Here is a 17,303-nt window from a genome sequence, read left to right as displayed (position 1 = left end):
ACTCCAAACCAATTACCTGGTACTTTTTCATTACTATGAATTTATTTTGCACTGTCAGAAATGTATTTAGAATCTCATTTCCCTGCAGAATGTGCCAATTGCTCTTCAAAATCCTTTAAACCTCCTTTAGTCTCATCCCAAAATCAGTGATGAAAGGAATGTTTTTGCCTTTTCATTTGAATATTCTTTCTATTTTTAGTAAGTCATCTCTTTCTCTTTTCCCTTTTCCCTTTTCCTCTTTTCCCTTTTTAAAACCTTTTTTTCGGAAAACCTTTCAGCCATATCCTCGTCCTGCTGTTGAATTGACCTTTATGGACATTATTTATCCGCTTTTTAAAGTGGCCACTCATTGCTCTTAGACCATTATAACTACTGGATTTCTGAAAGGTTCTGGTTACAAGTTTTCTATATTTTATTTCAATTCTCACATCTAGGAAATGAACCTCTTCTGTGCTATATATTTGTTGCAAAATGATGGGGTCTTCAATTATTCCAAGAACTTTTTAAAATTTTCTTTTGAGCCCCCACAAATTTCTATGTAAATATCTATGTAGCAACTTCAGAATAGTATTGATTGTATATTGTTGTATAAACTGTTCTTCCCACATTCCCATAAATAATTTAGCATAACCAGGTGCAAATGTGCACCCCATTGCTGTTACCCTTTTTTGTGTAAAAAAATATCCCATCAAATTATAAATAGTTGTTGTTAAAAACAATTTCCACAGAATTTAGGATAAAGGCTCTTTTTTGAACTTCCATACTAATTGTTACTGTTGCTTAGTCGTTTACTCATGTCCAACTCTTTGTGACCCCATGAACCATAGCGCGCCAGGCTTTTCTGCCCTCCACTGCTTCCCAGAGCTTACTTAACTTTATGTTCATTGTTTCGATGATGCTATCTATCCATCTTGTTTTCTGTTGTCCTCTTCTCCATTTTCCTTCTATGTTTCCCAGCATCAAGGTCTTTTCCAATGAGTCCTCTTCGCATTAGGTGGCCAAAATATTCGATTTTCAGCTTCAGGATCTGTCCTTTCAGTGAATATTTAGGGTTGATTTCCTTCAGGATTGACTGGTTTAATCTTCTTGCCATCTAAGGGACTTTCAAGAGTCTTCTCCAACACCGTAGCTCAAAAGCATCAATTCTTTCTGCATTCAGCCTTCCTTATGATCAATACTAATATCTTGTTCCAAAAAATGTCCTAACACTTCTATTCCTTTTATATGTTCTATGGTAGTGTATAAAGATTTTAAATAACTCTTAATTCTAAAAAATCTACTTCCTGTCACTAAACCTTTCTTAATTCAATGATTACGTCTCATATCCCCAACATAGGGGGCAAGAAAAGGGATAATTTGTACTAAAAACACTATAAGATAAAAAAAAAACTATAAGATTTAAATGTATGAAACCCCCCTCTAAAGTAGCTTTACAAAATATCACAAATAGATATACAAATAATAAAAACTGCTAAATAAACAATAATAACTATAACATTACCCCCATCAAAATAAATTAAAAATATAATGAACCAATCCTACTATAATTAATATGATTAATTCTTTGTATAACATGCTTATCATATGTGTGAACATATAAAGTGTCAATCAGTGCAAAATACATACACAAAACTTATTAACCACTTGCCGACCAGCCGCCGCAGATGTACGGTGGCAGATAGGCTCTCCCAGGCAAAGTCCCGTACATGTACGGCGCTCGTCTGGGAGGAGCTAGGGGGCGAGCGCGCGTCGCCGGCAGCGCGCTCTCACCCCCGCTCGTCAGCGGGGAAGCCAGTGCGTGTGACAGGCAGCTCCGCTGACAGAGAAGGATGGACGGCTGATGTAAACACAGCCGTCTGTCCTTCTCCCTGAGATGATCACAGAGACCATGCGATCCTGCTATATAGGATCGCATGTCTCTATGGTCATCTCACAAGCCCAACCCCCCCCCCACAGTTAGAATCACTCCCGTAGGCTTACATTTAACCCCTTGATCATCAATAGTATTAACCCCTTCCCTGCCAATGGCATTATTACAGTAACAGTGCATATTTTTAGCACTGATTACTGTAGTAATCTCACTGGTACCCCCAAAAGTGTCAAAAATGTCAGTTAGGGGTCCCGCAAAAAATCGCAGATCGTCGCCATTACTAGTAAAAAAAAAAACAATAAAAATGGCATAAATCTTTCCTGTAGTTAGTAAACGCAATAACTTTTGCGCAAATCAATCAAAATACACTTATTGCGATTTTTTTTACCATAAATATGTAGCAGAAAACAAGTTGGCCTGAAATGTTAAAAAATGTACCTTTTTTTAAGTGTTTTAAAGTGGTTAATATACCCAAAACTCATGCCACAAAAAACAAGCAATAAAGTACCAAGGTTTGTGCAAAATTGACACATTTTTATAAATCATGCATTAGATGCTAAAATTTAAATTCACCAAGTGCAATAAGTGCAATAAGTGCACTCCACAGTAATTTGTGAGAAATGTGCTCCTCTGTGGAATCCAAAGTGATCTTTTCCTGGATTAATTCTGTAATATAGAAATATATATTAAAAAGCAAACAAACTCATGGCTGAGTTTTTTACATGCCAGCACTGCTGCCAACATAGTAGTTATGTTGATGGCAGTAAAAGATTAAAAAAGAAATTGGCACATCTTGCAGGGGGGCGTGAAATTCTGAATACAATTCTGATAGAGCAACCAAAATTAATATTTAGTGGCCCAGGAAAGGTGAAGAGCCAATAGCCTAAATTTAGTAGTCAGCTGGGCTGTAGCCAGTCTGAGCTCTGATTGTTATCATTTCTGCATTTGTTAGGTTTCTTTAAGCGTCGGTTCACACTGGGGCGGCACGACTCTGTACTACTTCGGGGGCGACTTGTGCATTCCCATGCACCACGACTTCGGAGCGACTTGCATGGACTTCACATAATGGAAGTCTATGCAAGTCGCTCCGAGGTCGCCCCGAAGTAGTACAGGACCCTTTTTCTAAGTCGGAGCAACTTGTATCGCTCCTGTAGCAGTCAATGGACCACGAGGGAGCGCGACTTGTCAGGCTGAAAAGTCACCTGACAAGTCGCACTAGTGTGAATCGAACCTACGTCTGGGTTGTTTGTTTTCTGCCTGTTGCTGGAGAACATTCTCCAGTTGACAGAAAAACAAACAGTATTAAGGGTTATGAATCTTTTTTCGGCCAATCACAAGGAAGTTTATTGCAAGTGTTGTGGGCTGGGGAAGGAGATAAATATCCAGGGAGCCCTTTATAAGGGCTCTTGCCTCCCTCCCATGCTTTGCCTGAAGGGGTTGCCAGATCCTGTCACAGCCTCCCAGGGCTGCTGCCTGAGGAGTGTGAGAAGAGAACAGTGGCCTTTTGCCTCGCAGGCCTGCTGCCTGGTGAGGAAGCAGTTCCAGAACCTAATGCTCAATATTGGAAGCTAGACTAGATTGTGGCCTTGGGAGTACATGAAGGTGGTTACTGAGGAGAGCACCTTCAGACCAGCCTGCTCAGTCTATTGCTGATCTCACAATTGAAGATTGACGGTCTCGGCTTAAAAGCACATAACCAAAGGTTGCTGGGCTTGACGTATAGGCAGTTACAGAGGGGAAGGATTTTGTTACTTTTTTGTGTCATGTAAACCATATACTGCACTCTACTGCACTTTGAGCCAAAAAATTTTACATGCAACGATTGACATGAGTGAATGTTAGTCAGATGCCACTGGTAAGTGATTTTGGGTATCAGCAAGCCAGTTTTCCAGTAGGAAGTCTAGGAGGACCCATTAAACTCTGATGCTCTTTAGGGGGTATTTGCTACACCTATCAAGAAGAAAACACATTTTAAAGATAGGCTTATAAAAAGCTATATTAGGAGTAAGAAAGTACCAAGGAAGTGATTTTAGTGACATTAAAGGATTTTTTATTTTTTTTGCAAAATATGCAGGACATGTAAGAACAGTAAAAAGGGTAATACATAAAATGAATCATTGCATAACTTGCAACTCAGAGAGGGTGGTAAACATCTTAGAATATATCTACCCCTTAAGATATATAGGAAGGACTAAGGGGGCGCTATATGCTTGGGTTGAGGAACACCTTAGGACAGGGGTGTCAAACTCAATTTCACCCCGGGCCGCATCAGCATTATGGTTGCCCTCAAAGGGCCGGTTGTATCTGTAAGACTTTATAAATATATCTACTGCAAGTCTGAAAAGGAGGGTCGCGCACCGCTGCTATCATCCACAAGAAACTTTACTGGAGACTGCTCAGAGAACATGGTTCTGCCATGGTGTTCTGTCTGAAGTCTCCAATAAAGTTTCTTGTGGATGATACCAGTGGTGTGCGACCCTCCTTTTCAACTGGCATAGAATCGTAGTATTCTCATAATACTTATAAGCAGATGTCTAGAGCACCCCACTCCCCCCCCCTTACATCAAATGTCTAGAGCCCCCCCACCATCAGAAGTCAAGAGTCCTCCACCCTCCGTTACATCACAGTGCACCCCCTTACTTTGTGCTGTCGTCAGGAAGAAACTAGGGGCGAACCTGCAGGAGAAGTGCGAGGGCCACAAGAAATGGCCTGGAGGGCCGCATTCGGCCCCCGGGCCTTGTGTTTGACACGTGTGCCTTAGGAACACAGGGAAAGGATTAAAAAAGCAATGCTGTAAAATTCATAAAGCATTTTGTAAATACCTATAAGATATCAGTCTCTGTAGTTCAATAAATGGCACAATTTGCGACAAATGTATTTATATGTCAGCAAAGTGTATATGATTCTGTCCCAGAACTGTCTTCAAAGAATTTTGCCCAAGAACTGTCTTTAAGATGCAACAGAATACTTACATGTGTTGCACAATTTACTGTAACATAGTATTACCTTCCCTTTCCTTGCAACAGCATGGCGGTTTATGAATTTGTCGCAGTTATAGTGGCAGAATGTTAAACTATTGCATATAAGAATTACCTGAAATTGTTATAAGTGTTGAAACTTTGTAATACCCTCTAATACTTCTATACCACCATAAGTGTTGCAACCTCTATATTGTTTTGCAGGCAAAGGGTTTCAGACCATTTTGCTGGGAAATATGCCAGCAGAACTGAGATATTATGGGTATTGATTGAGCAAATAGAGAGACATTGGAGGGGAGGAGTTATTGTGCAAGCTACATTCCAAAACAGGCACAATGGATCTACAGAATTAATACAATTTAGACAAAAGACCTAAATGTTTCCTGAGATCCTTTTAGGTATAAAGATGAGAGAAAAAGCATTTACCTATAAATATTTTTTTCTGAAGAAGGAGGCAGTTCACACTTTAAATGCATTAAAAATAAATTTAAGCTTTTAAACTCCTGACCAAAGGAGGGTTGCCTAAGCCAAAGGCACAGGCTCCACTACCTACTTTATGTACAGGAAGATTTCTTACTTGGTAAGGATTGCAGTGCTGAGGGACTGTACAATATAAGATATGCAAAGAAACAAGATTTTCGATTAGGAGTGTTATCTTAATAAAATAATTTGTGCTAATCAGTGTCTACTTTTTTTTTGTTGTAATTATATGTGCTGTGCTGGAGCAATGAACGTCGATCTCACAACCCAGAAGTACTGAGATGGAGCAGTTAAAGTAGAACTAAAGTCCCACATTTAATTTTGGCTGAAGATACACTTCAAAGGCTAAGTTCGCCCAAAAAAATGAATAAATTCACATTTATTTGTTGGAAAAAAAAAATAACATTTAATATTTTTTTTATAGGAACCTGTAAAACATTGAAACTGCAATTAGTGGATTGTGATTGCAATGTCAAGCTCCTGCCAACACTTCCTCCAGCTCTCTATCCGTATCTCTGCATGGGCTGTCAGTTGCAGAGCTGGAGGAAGTGTCAATGGACTAAGAGTACCCTGATTACTGCACTCCCAGTGCATTGAGAACTAAAAGTCAGACTGCCGCTGTGGCAGATTAGACTTGTAATTTATCTGACTGATTGTGGCATTACAAAGCCAGTTTGTTGGATCGGTTGCAGTACAAACGGGCTAAATATTGGCCGGTTTCTATTGAACCGACCGATGCTGCCCACCATTTGGCCCATGTGCACTAGGCTTAAGAGAGCCTGCTGTGAGGATATCAGAGTAACACAGCAGGAGGTAGGAGACAGGAGCTATGCAGCAACTCTTTTGGTATTGTTGACTATGTTCATACAAATATAATGACATTTGTAGAGATACTTGCTAATTACGAAGAAAAATCCTAACATTTGAACAAATTCACAGACTTAGTATTGTTTACTATGTTTCCGAAAATATAATGTGTGGAGGTCATTGCTAAGCCCTATTAAAGTGGAGCTAAACTTTTTTTATTTTTTTTAATTGGGAGCAGCAGGCAGCTTTTCATTGCAGAGACATGCTATATCTCTTCTAAACAAACTCACCTGTTTGCAGTTTTCTATTGAATGTGCATAGAGATGCTCGGTGTACAACTCAACATACATTTTTGGCACAGTACGGCCCTTTCACACAGGCTTTCTGATCAGGTGTGTCTGTCAGTTTTTCAAGCGGACCTAATCAGATGCTCCATGTACCCCTATGGAGCAGTGGATGTTAGCAGTGACATGTCCACTGACACCCGCTGCTCTCCGATCCATGTGGTCCGTGAAATCCAGACGGATGGAAACCCTATTTTCCATTTTCATCCAATCTCCCATAGAGGAGAGCGGGGATCTGACAGGTCTGTCCCTTCAAAGTAAGCGAAGACAAAGCTATCATCCTCCTGCTCAGTGATCGGCGAATCAGTCCCCGCAGAGCATAACGGAGTCCGCCGGGCAGAAAGCCCATGTGAGAGGACCCTACCAGTGTGCTGGAATTAATAAATTCTGTGCAGTGTTTGGAAGGCACATCATGCCTTTTGGCCAAACAAGAGGCCAAAAATCCGGCATCCAGAAGAAGCCTTGGGGAGAAGACAGCAGGGAGCCACTAGTCACTGGAATGGAGGTGAGTATTCTGAGGAATGTAGTTCTGCTTTAAGGGATAACAGTGACTGAAAAATAAGAGGAAGTGAAGGAGAGAGACTGCTTTAATCTTTGTTTTGATTTGGACTAGTTTACCTTTTGGCTGTTACATAGTTATTTTAGGGGTATAAACTATGTGAAGTTTTATTGCTGTGTGAGGCCTTGTTGGGGACATTTTCTCTCGCTTTCTGTCCCCATGACAATGTTGTCATCTGGACAAAAAAGTGGGGAAATTCTCCTTCACCTGGTTTCCCTCAACCTTCAAGGTGAAGGGTTAAATTCAAGAAGTATCGTAAGAACTGATGAATTTTGTATAGTGATAGACAAGACACTGCTACCTCCCTTTTGTGTTGTTCGGCAGATAAAGTACTGTATAAATAAGTATCAATTGTCATATCCTGATCACACGCTATGCATTCGTTTGTATAACGTACAGGGGGTTCCACTTTTTGATGTATACTTTTGGGAAGTACCCCTCATTGGTAAAAAAATAATTATTACCACCCATCTTATCCTGTGTGCTTAAGCAGATGCAATGCAATTAATAAACAAATTCTGCTTTCAGCATATTTTGAGTCTAAATGCATTATTCCCGAACTGCTTCATAATGGGTGGGGAGGAACAGAGGCAGACGGTAGGTTACCTAACCCTAATACCAGGGACACAAGCAACAATAAAAAGTTACAAAGTGAGAAAAACAGGCGCCTCTGAGTAAAGACTGTAGCATTTAATGAGCAAGGTACATTAAAAACTTACAGTACATCAAAGTAAGTAAATGTAGATGAGATGGGTCCTTCCGGCATCAATGTACGGTATGGGGCCACCACTGATGGTCAGTAGTCCTCTCTGTCCTTCCGGTTCCTGTCCCGCAGGAAGTGGAGTGGTGTCACTAGGGTGGGACTGAGGCTTAGACCGCAGGGTGGAACACAGGGTGAGCCGCATTTGTCGTCCAGGGATCTTCCGGCGTGATAACGACGCGTTTCCGAGCATGCGCACTGTGGTGGAATACCAGCACGCGCTCCTTTTTCAAGTCAGCTACTTACTTTGATGTAAGTTTTTAATGTACCTTGCTCATTAAATGCTACAGTCTTTACTCAGGGGCGCCTGTTTTTCTCTCTTTGTATCTTGCATGTTTGGAGACTGTTTCCGCTCGCCACTAGGCTGGCCCTGAGTGCATGGACTGTTCCTTGTCCCACTACAAAAGACTTTTAGGATAGCCTACATGGCTACCCCATGGACTACCTTTTAGTATTATGCTACTTGCTTGCGCCACCGTGTATCCACTTTTAACAATAAAACGTTGACAGAGGTTTTAGCCTTCCTACTAGTAAGATATTTTTGTTCCAAACATTGTTCCTGTTGTCACCAGGAGATGAAGTAAGGGAAATCACCCCAAGTAAACATATACAACAGTAAAAAGTGGCAGATATTCTAACCCCCTCTTTATGCAAAACTGAAAAAAATTATTTTGGCTGGAGATACACTTCAAAGTTCACAAAAAAAAGAAATGTTGGAAAATAATGAGCATTTCTTTTCTTTTCTTTTTTTTTTACAGGAACCTACAAAGCATTGCACCTGTGATTAGTGGATCGTGGGTGCAAAGTCAGGCTCCTGCCAACACTTCAAACAGCTGGAGATTGCATGATCAAAACCCCCACAGTATGCTAGTAGTTGTAGTTCACCTAGTTAAATGATCAAAAATCACTGTGGTGCTGCAGCTCTCTTGATGCTTCATTGGGTGGTGGGGACGCATCTATGTAAAACAGAAGTTACTAGCTGCATTTGCTCAGGGGGCTCCGGCGACTTGCTTTCGTGGCTGTGGCCAGAGGGGCATGATCCTGCACACCTGGTGGACTTGCCCCAAGGTAAAAAGATTTTGGATCAGGGCGTATAATTTTATATTTTCTTTAACTCAGGTAAACCTTACTAAGTCCCCCTCACAAGCCCTGCTGGGACATTCTTTGGTACCGGAGCCTGGTAGAGCCAGGAAATTGGCAGCGTTTATTTTTACAGCGGCCAGACTGGCAATTGCCAGATCATGGAGGTCTCCCACGGTCCTGTTTGATCTAGTAAAACACAAACTGACCTAGATAATGTTTAATGAGCGCCTCTCGGCCACCCTTCTAGATAAGCGCCCTCAGTTTGATAGAGTTTGGAAACCCTGGATCCAATACCTGTTGGCTTTTCTGTAGGTTCGGCCTAAGGAGCCCTCTCGGCATTGACAGCACAGCCAACTGGAGGTGGGTTTGCCCACTCTCGGGTTGACCCCCCCCCCCCCCTCTACCTACTTCTCCCCTTTCGTTCCTTTATTTCTTTGTCTCTTGTGTTCGTGTCTAGTTAGGTTACCCTGCGCTCAGGTAGATGGAATGGTGCACTACTTCAACTTCTATGATATGATGTGTTCCCTGTGCATTTACTGTTCCAACGCCTTCTTCCAGTTTATGTTGCACTTTGTCAGTTGTTTATTTTATTCAAACTGCGCTTGTTTGATTATGATGTTTGTTGTTCTCATTGTCTTGAAAACTTAATAAAAATTATTGAAACGAAAAACAGAGGTTACGTCAAGGTTGCTATAATGACGCGTTTCATAGGCATGGCCTCCTTTATCAAGTCATGCCCAACAAGAAACCACGCTGCATTATATAGGAACTTTGGGCCTTCTCTACCCCAGATCCTGCCAACACTTCAGCTCTCTATCAATACCGCTGTATGGGCTGTCAGTTGCAGAACTGGAGGAAGTGTCAATGGACTAAGAGTACCCTGATTACTGCACTCCCAGTGCATTGAGAACTACATGTCAGACTGCCACTGAGAAGCATGAGACGTGTAATTCATTCATTCACAGATCTCTGAAGGAATGACACAGCTGTGCAGGCAGAGCTCTGCATAGCCACACACAATTGTTATGTGACAGCTGCTGTGGTGGAGAACAAACCCCGCACACTGTCATGGGAAGATGATGGGGGAGGGGCATGTGCGCCATATTACATGTTACACCCTAAATAGAGGTGTAACATGGTGAAAAAGGTGAACTTAGCCTATAACTAACAAATGTGTTTCACAATAAACAGATACTCCATCTCAGGTGGACCAGAAACAATGGTAAAATCCAATCAAAAAAAAACATTACAATGCTTATTTATAGATCATTTTAATGTAGAGCTAGCTGAAACTGAGAGGCCATGGCTCCGTAGAGATAAGTCCGTATTCCGTGCTTTTTGCTGAAAATTATTATAAAATATTCACACTTTTACAGCATATTCTAACCTTCCCATGTTTTAGATTTGCAATAAAATGAAAAACAACTTATAAAATACTATAGTTAAAATAAAAATGTAAAATCGTGTGGTCGATTCTTGCAAAGGCTACACTCACAGGCTTTTACTGAGGAAGTTTTAGCACTTAGCCTGGAAAACAATCAATTACTTACAGATTTTGTGCTGCCATCTAAGATCTCTTCCTCCAGGGGCTCCAGCTTTAGATCCTTTACAAAAACAAGAATAGTGCAGAATAATTATCAATTTATTAGAGGATCATGAGAAGAATTGAGTTTAGATTTTAGAATCTTTAAAGTAGTATTAAACACCCAGCATTTTTTAGTTTAACATATTGAGGACAAAGAAATGAACATTCCCATCTATTGGTTTTTCTCTAATTAATCCCTATCTATTTTTGGCACTTCTCTGCACCTCTATATTCTTGGCACTATCTGGTGCCCTCCTTATTGTCCCAACATTATGGACTCCTTTCTCGTTTTCATAGCACACCTTACCTAATATCTTCCTTTTTGGATTATATCTACACATACAATATTTTTTGATACTCATTTCTTTCTAGAATATTTTGTCATCATGTGTGCTCATACACATTGTCTTTGTTATCTTACTTTTTCTTGTTTCTGGGCCCCTCCAACCCCTGGACTGGTTGGTTTACACCCGCCTCAGCCCCAGGTTAGACGGTTGTTCTGTGGCATTCTCATCCCCTCATGGTCACTGGGCTTACTTCAGTTACAGACATGTAGGTAACAGGATTTTATCTTTATGATTTTTTCAGGGGAGCAATTTGGTATATTTTTTCCATATATACGCAATTTTTCCATTCTAATATAGGTTTACATTTGCAGACATTTTTTTAATCAAGCTCCTGATGAGTGGACATGCTCCACGAAATGCGTAGAGCCCATAGATGCGAAGACATAATATTGGAGACTGACTATGGATTGTTCATAATATATATTTATACTCAATTTTATGATATTTATTTATTGCTATATGAATTATACTTATACATGGAATATATCACTTTTTTTATGTCAGTTATCCACATGTATATATTTCTGTATTTTATATGGAATATGTTTTTTTCTACATATATGTGTTGAATATTAAATATGTAATAAACCATTTTGTGATTCTAAATAATTCTGTGATTGATTAAGTGACTTACCTCATACAAAGTCCCATGACCACTGTTCTTTTTTATATGTGTAGCAGGATTTCCAGGCATTGGGCCTGATGTGGGTCTGCCATGGTTACCGGAAACGCCAGCAGCCCCCTTAAGCTTAATACCCAAGTGTGAGATATGGGTCAAAGACCAGTCCGGCATCTTTGGTTTATTTTGTTTATTTTATATTGGGGATGGGAGAAGGGAATGAGTGGGATACTCCTCTGGCTCAACAAGGTACAAATGGGACACTTTGAAGAAAAATGCCTTTAGCTCTGTCTTGACGCCAGCTGGATGCCGACCAACGCTTGCTGGCGCTTGAAAAACACTGACTTGCTGAACTGTACTTGAACTTGACCTCTGACACTATGGTTAGCTCAAAAGTCCCAAACACTGCTCCCTCCAGTCCTTGCTGACTGAGGCAGCCTCTGTATACTGCTTCTGCTGCTGCAGCTCTCAACACTGCACACTGCACGCTGTACACTTTAACACTTCAGGGCCCAACCGCTGGCGCCCCCTCTGTACTTCAGGGTCCCCTCTCTCTAGGCACCCCCTCTACACTTCAGGGTCCTCTCACTAGGCACCCTCTCTACATTTCAGGGTTCACACACTGGCACCCTCTTTGCTCTTCAGGGTCAACACTGACACCCCCTTTACACTTGCTCCGGCACTGGCTAGCTAGCTCCTGGATCCCTACGATCTTCACCGGAGTGGTCCCCTCTCTCTAGGCAGACCCCCAGGGGCAGTTTGCAGTACTCACAAACTGGGAATGCTTTCCTGAAACTTGACCCCTCTCAGCTCCGCTGGTCCTCGGCACACAGGGCCACAATTATGCTTTTCCTAGCACCTACCTAGGCGGATGCTACATCCATTTACTGTTTTTTCAGCTAAATCAGGAGTTCCTCTTTACAAGGCAACTGTGGCTTTTTAACCACTTGCTACCTGCCCGCTGTCAAATGATCATGACCGCGCCGTGTTGCTAGGACACGGCGCGACCCCGATCTCGGTAAAGAGTCAATGACATGGTTCTGGACATGCTACAGAGCTGAAACTTCCCAGGTACACCTTTTAGACCCCGAAATCACACAAAAAAAGTTCTTAAAAATTGTCATTTTTGATAAAAAAGCCAATTATTGAAAAAATTAAAAAAAAAAAAAAAAAAGAGATTTTTTGATTTTTACTTTGGATTTCAGATCTGGGGGGGGTCTAAAAAGTGTACATGTGAAGTTTCAGCTCTGTAGCATGTCCAGAACCATAAAAAAAAGATTGTTTGTATTAGAACACTTTCAGCTCAGGGGGTTGGCTTCTCTTCTGGTTTTCACACCTTGCCGGTTTAATAGAAGTCATTTTTTTGGGTTCTTTGCAGTCAGGAAAAACATCTGAACTTGTGTATAGTGGTACTGTGCACAAGTTCTGATGTTTCGCCTGCCTCCAAAAACCCCCCAAAAATGCCAGCAAAAACACACCTGGGCATTTTTTTTTTGACGCTAGCGTTTTTTTGGCATTTTTTGGGGTTCTTTTGAGGCAGGCAAAACATCTGAACTTGTGTATAGTGGTATATATACACACATAATTATATGTATATAGACACCTAGCCATATATAGGTGTGATAGTAGCAGAAATATATTACTGTAAATGATTTCATTAGCGCAAGCATATATTTCTGCTACTATCACACCTATATCTGTCTAGGTGTGTATATAAATATATGTATGTGTGTATATACACCACTATACACAAGTTCAGATGTTTTGCCTGCCTCAAAAGAACCCCCAAAAATGCCAAAAAAAACCGCTAGCGTCAAAAAAAAACTGCCCAGGTGTGTTTTTGCTGGCATTTTTTGGGGGTTTTTGGAGGCAGGCAAAACATCAGAACTTGTGCACAGTACCACTATACACAAGTTCAGATGTTTTTCCTGACTGCAAAGAACCCAAAAAAAATGCCTGCTATTAAATCGGCAAGGTGTGAAAACCGAGAAGAGAAGCCAACCTCCTGTGCTGAAAGTGTTCTAATACAAACAATCTTTTTTTTATGGTTCTGGACATGCTACAGAGCTGAAACTTCACATGTACACTTTTTAGACCCCTCAGATACGAAATCCAAAGTAAAAATCAAAAAATCTCTTTTTTTTCAATAATTGGCTTTTTTATCAAAAATGACAATTTTTAAGAACATTTTTTGTGTGATTAATAGTTAATGGGGCATGACCCAGAACCCTAGGGACTTTTTAGGGGCATTTATTGGGTTTTAGGGCTTAAAAATGGTGTTTTTTGATTACCGAAGTTCGGGTCCCATTGATTTCAATGGGGTTCTGAAATCCGGGCCGAACTTTCGGGAAGTTCGGATGTTCTGGCCGAACCGAACTTTTCAAAAGTTCGATCATCCTTAATCATCAGTGCCCTGATTACACAAAATGTAAATAAACTGCCAATTACTGCCCACCATCAGTGCCCACCATCAGTGCCCACAATCAGTGCCCATAGTGCTGCCAGTCAGTGCCCATTAGTGCCTGCTCATCTAGGCACTGATGGGCACTGACTGGCAGCACTATGGGCACTGATTGTGGGCACTGATGGTGCTGCCCATCAGTGCTCATCAGTGCCATCCGTCAGTGTCCATCAGTGCCGCCTGTCAGTGCCCATCAGTGCTGCCCGTCAGTGCCCATCAGCGCCACCTCTCAGTGCCTATCAGTGCTCATCAGTGCCAAAAATTAATGCCACCTATCAGTGCCCATCAGTGTGGCATATTAGTACCTCCTCATCAGTGCCCATAAGTGCCACCTCATGAGTGCCCATAAGTGCCACCTCATCAGTGCCCATCAGCGCAGCCTATCAGTGCCCATCAGCGCAGCCTTATCAGCGCACAGCAGTGAAGGAGAAAAATTATTTATTTTCAAAATTTACTCACAGAAAATAAGAAAAACTTTTTTTTTTTTTCAAAATGTTCTGTCTTTTTTCTTTTTTTTTTTGTGGAAGAAATAAAAAACCCAGAAGTGATTAAATACCACCAAAAGAAAGCTCTATTTTTGTGAAAAAAATGATAAAAATTTCATATGGGTACAGTGTAGCATGACCGTGCAATTGTCATTCAAAGTGTGACAGCGCTGAAAGCTGAAAATTGGCCTGGGCAGGAAGGGGGTGAACGTGCACTGTAGGCAAGTGGTTAAAGCAAAATTTTCCTTTCCTGCCCTTTCCATAATTTCCCTATCTCCATAATTTGTCCATGTCATTGTATAGAGAGTGGCAAAAGTTACAGTCAGTTGAACTTGTTGGTATTGTTGAAGATGTTTTACCACTTATTTAAGTGTTTTTTCCAGGATGAGTGGCAAAATGTTTTCGACATTACAGAACAGGTCCAGTTAAATGTGACTTACTACTAGCCGTATGAGCTTTATTGCCTGAAATTTTTATTTATGTTATCAATATATGTTAATTACTCTATTCAAGGTTAAAGCCTAAAGCTAAAAGAAGTACAGCCAAAGCTCATTTGACTGTACTTCTGTGGATCACAGGAATGCAGTTCGTTCTGCACTCGTAGACCCACTTTCATCACACAGTGGGCTGAAGCCTGCTGTTGGCTGATGTCACAGAGCAGGCCCAGGCTCGGTAAGGGTCACAACCATATGGTCAGGATCTGCACACATGCCTTGATTAGCACCCGTCTCAGCCTCTCAGCAAGCCACTGAGAGCCTGAGCCAGCCTCTCCCTTCCCCTCCACCGTCCAGCGCTCCAGTGAGCGCAGAGGGGCAGAGCAGAGAGCTGATGACCGACAATCACTAGCTCTCTGCTCAGGGAGCCCTGACAACTGAGCGATCGGTGGTGTTAGATCGCTCAGTTCTCAGTCTTAGAGCCTGCGGGGGACGGGTGCCGCATCGGAATTAAGCTGCATCCAGCTAGGTATGTATGATTCTGCAAATAAACTACACATGTAAGTGAGTTTGAGTCTCTAAAAATTCCCATAGCTCTATGTATAATACAAACAACTACCTGGGAAGCGAGTTCCACATTTTCACTTCTTTAACAGTAAAGAATCCCTTTAGAAATTTAAAATTAAACCTCTTTTCATCCAATCTCAGAATTTGGCACATGTAATCTTCAGAGACTTTAGAGTAAATGGTTTAAATAGTCACTCTTTAATTTATTTATACATTGTGATCATATTCCCACTTAAAGCGGAGTTCCACCCAAAAGTGGAACCTCCACTCTTTTGTTTCCTCCTCCCCCTCTTGTGCCACATTTGGCACCTTTCAGGGGGGAGGGGGGAATGGGTACCTGTTTATGACAGGTACCTTTCCCCAATTCCGGGATACGGCGCCGTGGCGCCGTCCCTCGGAAGTTCCGCTCCCTCCTCCTCCGCCGAGCCAGCAGGAATGCGCAGCGCGCTTCGCGCATGCACAGTAGTGACCCGCCCGTGAAGTTGCAAGGCTTCACTGCCGGGTTCCCTTACTGGCAATGGCGTCAGCAGCACCCGACAGCTGATGGAAACATTGGCTGCAGTGCCGACATCGCTGGACTCCAGGACAGGTAAGTGTCCTAATATTAAAAGTCAGCAGCTACAGTATGTGTAGCTGCTGACTTTTAATTTAGGCGCTTCTTCCCTGGAGTGAATACCTGTAATCTATGTAATAAATCCTCATAGCTGAGGTCCTTTAACCCCACTTTAAATTTTGTTGTCCATCATTGAACTCTTTTTAGTTCAAGGACATCTTTCCTGTAGATTGGTGGCCAAAACTTAACTGCATATTCAAGATGCAGAGGCCAAATCAGTGTTTTGTAAAAGGGTAGAATCAATGATTTATCTCTTTCCCTTTTTAATGCATGATAATTTTGGGAGCTTGACAACGTTTGCTATAACTAAGCTTGATTTACTCTGTAGCTACAGATGACGCCCAGGGGGAGGGCAAAACGCGTCTAGGGAGGCAGAGCGTACAACGTCATATCCGGCCAGTGGAACGCATGCTGAGGGAGCAGTAACCACCGGGCTGCATAACACTGTATACTAGATTCTTATTGTAAGTGGATTTTTTATATTTCAATAAAGATTTGCTTTACATAGTTCACCATGGCAAGCTTTATTTTCATGTGTCACTGAGGAGAAGCCAGCACTACCCATTAGCAGACTTCCACACAGCTATACAGGAACAGCATTTGGGACACAGATTCTGGATCAAAGGATATCCCAAAGAGGGCATAGCAGCCCCGCACAGTCTTGAAATGTTTTACAGGCTTGGACTTCATACTGTTTCGGTGAGTAGGGAAGCAGAGGGGGAGCACAAGCCCTTTCTTCTTATTGGAGCACAGAAGCACTTTTATGGCACAGTTTGCACTTATGAACAACACATACTGAATTTTTTGAGGACATTTATTCATTTTTTCTGGAGGACATTTATGCACTATATTTGGCACGAATTGCACTGAGCACTTTATAGTTATTTATTTGATGATTAATAATTGATTTATTTTAATAAGTGGTTTTATTTAGCAGCGCTGACTTCCACACACTCTCAATTTAAAGGCACTTGCACCTTATTTGTCAGGAGCAGCTTAATTTATTTATAATTATACACATTATTAGCACTTTATTTATCCATAAGCGCAAGGATTTTCCTTTGTTTTTGTTCTACCAAGAGTGGTTACAATTAAATCAATGCTGTTTAATACTTATGATACCTTTATCACAGACACATTCTTGAATTTAGTCCTTTACCATTTCCCTAAATACTTTACATATTATTGATGTTAGGCTGACTGGTCTGTAGTTTCCTGTATATAGCTTGACCCCTTTATTAAATATTGGTACCACATTTGCTCTACACAAATCAGTTGGTACCATTCCAATCAGTAAGGTGTCTTTAAAAA

General features: G+C 41.4%; 1 protein-coding gene across 1 annotated transcript in view; it reads right to left on the bottom strand.

Moving 5' to 3' along the window:
- The window catches only part of NECAB1 (N-terminal EF-hand calcium binding protein 1), a 356,712-nt gene that overhangs the window by 35,810 nt on the left and 303,599 nt on the right, over positions 1 to 17,303 (bottom strand). The window contains exon 9 of the mRNA XM_082258437.1: positions 10,432 to 10,485. Coding sequence (XP_082114563.1) covers positions 10,432 to 10,485 — 54 coding nt within the window. The remainder of the gene's footprint in view (positions 1 to 10,431; positions 10,486 to 17,303) is intronic.

Source organism: Pelophylax lessonae (genome assembly GCF_965119305.1).
Source record: "Pelophylax lessonae genome assembly, chromosome: 5".
NCBI classification, from domain to species: Eukaryota; Metazoa; Chordata; class Amphibia; order Anura; family Ranidae; genus Pelophylax; species Pelophylax lessonae.
The sequence above is the reverse complement of the archived record's forward strand: the minus strand, read 5'-3'. Positions and strand labels throughout refer to the sequence as shown.